The 6,514-nt window shown below is 33.9% G+C and overlaps 1 protein-coding gene across 1 annotated transcript; it reads left to right on the top strand.

The window, feature by feature from the left end:
• LOC107914878 (NADH dehydrogenase [ubiquinone] 1 alpha subcomplex subunit 13-B) lies at positions 1–5,521 on the top strand. The gene is made up of 3 exons (XM_016843925.2): positions 1–463; positions 4,889–4,960; positions 5,051–5,521. Exons 1-3 carry the CDS (start codon positions 249–251, stop codon positions 5,193–5,195), a joined length of 432 nt encoding a protein of 143 aa, XP_016699414.1. The 5' UTR covers positions 1–248; the 3' UTR covers positions 5,196–5,521.
• Positions 5,522–6,514: the final 993 nt, after the last annotated feature.

The raw sequence follows: 6,514 nt of genomic DNA, 5'->3' as shown, positions 1-6,514 counted from the left end.
AATGAAAAATTGAAGGTCAATTTGCTTCAAATAAAAGCGTAAGGGCCTAATTGAATAAATGTGTAAAAGTTAAAGAACTAAATTTGTCATTATACCTTATACAGACCTGCACTTGGAAATAAGCCCACCAAGTGGCGTAGCGGAAGACGGACCCAAGCTCAAATAAACAACCCCCCTCTATAACGCCACCACCACTTTCTACAATTTGCACGCAAACTCTCTCTAGAACTACAGAAAAACTAGGGAAAATGACTGAGGCAGTGATAAGGAAGAAGCCAGGAATGGCGAGTGTGAAGGACATGCCACTTCTCCAAGATGGGCCTCCTCCGGGTGGGTTCGCCCCCGTCAGGTACGCCCGTCGGATACCCAACAAGGGCCCAAGTGCTATGGCTATCTTTCTAGCTGCTTTTGGTGCCTTCTCGTATGGGATGTACCAAGTCGGCCAAGGGAACAAGATCCGCAGGTCCTTTCTTTTTATTCTCTCTGGAAAAATCCTTAATTTTCCCTTCTTTTCGTCATATTCTAATCTAGGTTTTCATTTTTTTTTCAGTTTTCATTGATAGTATTTTTGTATATTTAATCGGTTCGTTTATTGGGTTGCTTGAAATGATTTCTATGAACTCATTATGATATATGTATATTTGCTCTTACCTCTTTTATTAGGTAGAAAGCTTTTGATGGGATTGAAGACTTTTTTATCTTATTATGGAGCTTGGAGTTAGATCTTAGTCTGGTGTTTAATTTATATATGGGTCTTTATCTGTCCTTGTTTATTGGATAGATTTAATTTAATTTTTTATATCAAATATGCCTTGGAAATGTGGAGGCTGATTCTTGGTATCATATTTCGTTCATATTTTCTGGTTCTTTCAAATGGCTTTTAGTATATATCTTCTGAAGAAGTTTGATGGGAGTGGAAAAGGAAAGATGGTTGAGATACAATGGTTTGCTGACAGTATTATTATTTGGTTCTATCATATTGACAATGCATGATGAGTTATGAGCCTGCTGCCTGCCTATATCCGAGTTTAGTAATTTCAGGAGTCTACCTATGTACTGATTTTAGTAATTAATTTAGTATTTCACATGGTAAACAACTAGTTCAGTATTCCTGGTTCTTTCAAATGGCTTTGTCTCATGTAACCTATGAAGAAGCTGGTAGAAGGGGAAAAGGAAAAGCAAAGTTCCGATAAATAATTTCCTGAGAAAAGTTATTATTTGTTCCTGAATATGGACTCTTCGTGATAATTTCATGAGTCTGCCTATTTACTTATTTTTGTATTTTGTTAGTATTTCACAAGGCAAAACAATCGGTTAAGGGTTGTCGCTTCTTTCAAATGGTATTTATTCTGTACCCTATGAAGAAGCTGGTAGGAGAGGGAAAAGGAAAGATATGTTCAGATACAACATTTTGCTGCTGGTGCTATTATTTGGTCATGAAATATGGGCAATGCATGAAAATTTCAAGAGCCTATCTATTTTCTTATTTTAGTAATTTGCTAACATTCATAGTATATCCATACATTTTGTAGCATTTAAACCGGAAATGTCAACAAGGATTTAGAGATTTGTTGAAACTAGCATGTGCATTTAATATAGGGGAGATTATATCTGAACATGATACTCTTTTATGCGTTGATGATGAGTTGTTGATCTTCTAATTGTTGGTCTCAGAGTAATAAGTAAGAGTGCTTGAATGGTCATTCAAATTGTTGCTTATTGATTTTAAAGCAGTGTTGTCAATGGCGCTAGGTGTACTCTAGGCACTAGTATTGATTCTAATGCTTAATTGTGTTGGAAAGGAATCATTTTCAGATTTCACTTTAAACCACATTATATGTTGCATTGAGCATAGGTATTTGGGGTTATTTCCAGACTGCAGGATTATAGGTACTAATTCCAATAATATTGGGTGGTAAATAAAATGCACGATTTGGTTGGCTTTTTGCATTTTCTTGATTTGTGACCATCTTGGACTCTTTGGGCAATGAGGCTTCTAGATTTAAGCATGAATTATATGAGTTTTCCTTTTCATGTTCAAGGTTGGAAAAATGAAACTTGATGCAATTAGGTGCTATAGCTTATCCAGATCGGGCACTTTTAGGCAAGATGGTGTACCTTTTCCATTTAGCAAGCCATTCATGGATAATCTATGATTTAGGCAAGGGTTGGGGAAGTTTGAGATTCTCTATGCATCAATTGTTGAATTGATCTTTTTGATAAAGAGAGATAGCCGAAATTGCATGCACTAGAGAAATAACATAAAACGAATAAGCTCAGATCTATTCTGTTTTGGAGATATGCTTTAGATTCCCTTACTTTGATTTATTTAAGATAAATAGTGTAACTATCAAAGCATGAGCTAAATTAAGGTAGTAATAAAAGTTGATACTTGAGGCTGCATGATGCAAGAGCTTTACTATTGTGTTATTTTATTATTTTGTCTTGTTAATTATCAGACTTATGACAGATGGCTTGGATTGTTAATTTAGGGTTTAAATCATGGGCTAATAATATAATTTTATTTGCAAGAAAGCCTTGTATAAATAAATAATAAGCTTTACAGACAACATTGTTTTTTTTTCTTTGAAATAATATAGAGAAACTAGAGGTTTTTTATGACCTAGTCTGACTGATTTCTTACTCGTTTGCTCAGCCCTAATTCTATTTATTTACTAATATTTCTCCCTAAACCACTTAAATTTTGGCGTTGAAGCCTAATTGGATCCTAGTGTTTATATAAGGATTTGCTTTTAAGCTATGGTTGGACGTGCAAGAGGTCAAGGATGAGGAAATTAGGGTAACAAAACAAAATTGGCTGCAACTGTGATGTGACGTGCAATTGAAGAATTGTCATGTGTAGTTTATGCTAGGCTGCAACAGTAACAAGTGGAAACCTAGATGGAAATTTTGGAAGGTGCCTATAACCATTTTGACATATCGGAATATGGTCTCGCTAATAAATCTGATTTTTGTGAGGAAGAAAACCTCTTTCATGATGCTTTAGAGCAAGATTATGATATGTTAGAACCCATTTATGATGAATATCTTGAAGAAACGGAAGAAATTGATTTGAATCCGGTTAAAGGAGAATATTTGGTTTTCTGGATACAGGGGTGACAACCAAATCCTCAGAACAAGGGGAGGATTGGAGGTGGTTCAGAAATCTTCTTGATGTTGCAAAAAACAAATGTTGGTTGATGACTCTGGAATGGCATCTAGTAGGGAAGCCATAAAATTATAGCTTGATGTAAAAATAACTGCTTTGGTTTCTATAATTGAAACAGAATCTTCCAAGGGAGAAGTCATTGCTGACCTCAAGAAGAAGCAAGAAAGCTTGGAGGCAAGTAACAGTGTAATGATGTAGTTTGTAGAGAAAAACTGCTTGCATTCGATGTGAAAGCTAAGTTTCTGAAAGCTGTAGTTGAAAACCAGGTTCTAGTGGTTTCAGGAGAAATGAATTGTGCTAGAATATTCTCAGAAAAGGAAGAATATCTTGTGAAACAATGGATATCAGATTCTCTTAGAGTCAAATTGCTCAACTATTCACGTATTGGGGTTGGCTTTTCCAATGTTGGAGTTATTTTTGGAGGATGTGTTGCAGAAAGCTCATTATAGTATTAAATCAGTGTTTGACAATTTAAAGGCAATCCACAAAGAAGGAAGAAACGGATTTGAAGAAAGATGGTTTGACTCCATTTTTTGAGGATATTGGCACTGAACCTGAATGGAAGAAGTGCATTGCATCTACATGATATTTACTTGAAGCATGGCTTGGTTCACAGATTTATTTTTGGTATGGTGGAGGCCTTAATTAAACATATTTACCACTATGAAGGTATGGAGCTATTATTCTTTTCCTCGTAGGCTGGGATGATACATTTAGCTCCTTGTCGAGATAAAAGTGATCAGCTTTCTTGGGAATCTTAACAAGTTTTTTATTTTTGCTGTACATGGTTCTATGCACCATTAACCAACAAAAAATATTTGACCATCCTCTGCCTAACAAGTGAAATTGTTTTGGCAACATATATATTGCATAATGTAGCACCAACATAGATGATGTTGTGTATGTTATGGACTATGGTTGAAGTGGTAAAAGTTTTCTCGCTGGAGTCAAGTTTTCCAAGCTGGGGTGAACAATGCTGGAGCTTTATTACTTTGTTATTTTATTATTTTAGTCTTCTATTAATTATTAGACATATGATAGATGGCTGGGATTAGGGTTCGGAATAAAACTTATTTGCAAGAAAGCTTAGTAAGATAGATGGCTAGGATCAGGGTTTAAATCTAGGGCTAGAAATAAACCTTATTTTCAAGAAATCTGAGTATAGATAAGTTGTGAGCTTTATAGAAAACACTATTATTCTTATTATATTCTTTGAACTACTAGAGAGAGAAACTAGAGGTTTTTTATAACCTACATTTTCTAGAGTTCTAACTTCTTTATTGGCCATAATTCTATTGATTTACTGCAAACTCTACATGGTTTGGTTGCATCATATCATTTGAACTTACCAGGCTAACCCTATCGGCTACAGTCAATGCTGAGCTGTTGTCGAGGAGGCAAATTCTATTTACTTGATCCAACCTTTGGCTGATAGAAGGGGGGACTTCTCTGATGCTCCACTACAGAAATTGATTGCTTTTCTCTTTATTTGAAGTGATGTTTTCTGAAATGCATGTTGAAATCTAAATTAATAGTTGATCATTGACGACCGGGTTTCTTAATTTTTTATTTTAGATACACTTCACAGTGCTGCAATTTTATTTCTATTCTCTTAGCCATAATGTAGTTTTTAATATGTAAACTAAATTGAATAGATATGCCAAATGCAAATTTATCTTCATTTTAGAAAAAAAGGCCTGAAATATTTACATTTTGCAGGGCACTGAAGGAAGAAAAGTTTGCTGCACGTAGAGCAATATTGCCTGTGCTTCAAGCTGAAGAAGATGAAAGGTATTTGATGATCCAGGTTACCCCAATTCTTTTGCATAGGTAAAGTGCATTGATTATTTCTATGTTTGTTTGCCTGCTTGCATTCTTTAGATTTGTCAAAGAGTGGAAGAAGTATCTTGAGTATGAAGCGGAAGTGATGAAGGATGTCCCTGGTTGGAAAGTAGGCGAAAATGTATACAATTCTGGGAGATGGATGCCCCCTGCAACAGGTGAGCTCCGCCCTGAAGTTTGGTGATACCTTTTTTTATCAACTCTTTGTCCATAGTTGAGCTGTTTTCAGTTCATGGATGCTTGGTCTTGTTCACATTAAGCAAAATAAAAGATTTGGAAATTAAGAAACTTCTGTATGGAGAGTATTACCAATACCGGATATGATTCTTTCTTTCTTTCTTTACCTTCTACATCTTCTGCATGGAAGGCTAACACTCGCCATTGCCATTGCTGGCGAAATATAGCTGGGAAGCCATCCCACTGTTCGGATGGGGGTAATAAGGTTCTCTTCTTGATGTTTGTAACAACTTTTGGTGGAATTTATTTGAGTTTGTTTTTCTTTGGTGTCTACTTTTGGTGGACTATATTTGAGCTGTTTTTTTTTTCCCTTGGTGGAAAATGTTTTGTAAAATTTAATTGATCAAATAATAATTTAATAGTAGAGGTTAAAATTTTAAAAGTTTGGCACAAAATCCTTACAATTTAATTATTCGGATATATATATATGGCATGTTAAACTATTTTTGTAATATAAAGTTCAAATGGTTTGGGCAAAGTGATTCCATATTTTTCGAACGTTCAAATTTGCACTATTGGTTTCGGGATAAGTGTCAAGAATTCTAAATCGAAGTTGTAAGCATAGAATTTTGCACACAAACTTATCAAAGAAAATCAATTCCTTCGGTCATGCATGTTAATTATGGCAACAATAAAGTTAGCAAAACATGTTTAAGCTTGGCCGACTCATAAATGAGTTAGTTTAAAAAATCAATTCCAAGCGTATTTTTGAGCTCGTAGAATTCAAGTTTGAAAAAAAAAGTTCGAAATTGATCTATTTCTAAGTTTGAGATAAATCTAATTTAGAACTCACAAAAATCTCAACCTATAACTGAAAAAATAGAAAAGGCATTAATATATTATATTAATAATTTTATTAGCAATAAATTGGCCTTTGGTCCATGACTTGAGGTGGGGGTGATGGTGTTGCAAGACAAAGTTGGCTAAAATGTTGGGTGTTAAAATTGTTCAAAACTTAAATACTGAATTTTAGTTATAAAATATGTGATATATTTCTTAAAATTAAGTGGAAGAATATGATGAGAATCTTTTATACATATAATTATTAAAATTTTAAAGGAAAAGTATTTAAACAATAATGTTAAAAGAAATAAAATAAAATAATGGTAAGTATTTGATATATTGATATGTATTTTTTTTTCTTTTACAAATAGTCTTAAAAAATTGGCATATATCTCTTTTAAAAAATGTATATATTTAATAATTTACTATATCCATAAGGACATTTATTAACCCTTTAACCTTGCTTGAGGAGGTTAAAAACTT

Source organism: Gossypium hirsutum, chromosome D10, assembly GCF_007990345.1.
Source record: "Gossypium hirsutum isolate 1008001.06 chromosome D10, Gossypium_hirsutum_v2.1, whole genome shotgun sequence".
NCBI classification, from domain to species: domain Eukaryota; kingdom Viridiplantae; phylum Streptophyta; class Magnoliopsida; order Malvales; family Malvaceae; genus Gossypium; species Gossypium hirsutum.
Note: the sequence above shows the minus strand (reverse complement) of the source record. Positions and strands in the feature narration are given on the sequence as shown.

Excerpts from the sequence above, each read along its gene's own strand:
- LOC107914878 (XM_016843925.2), top strand. The coding sequence starts at position 249 with ATGACTGAGGCAGTGATAAGGAAGAAGCCAGGAATGGCGAGTGTGAAG. Across the intron at positions 464-4,888 it reads CAAGGGAACAAGATCCGCAG|GGCACTGAAGGAAGAAAAGT; the intron begins GTCCTTTCTTTT and ends TACATTTTGCAG. Across the intron at positions 4,961-5,050 it reads CAAGCTGAAGAAGATGAAAG|ATTTGTCAAAGAGTGGAAGA; the intron begins GTATTTGATGAT and ends TGCATTCTTTAG.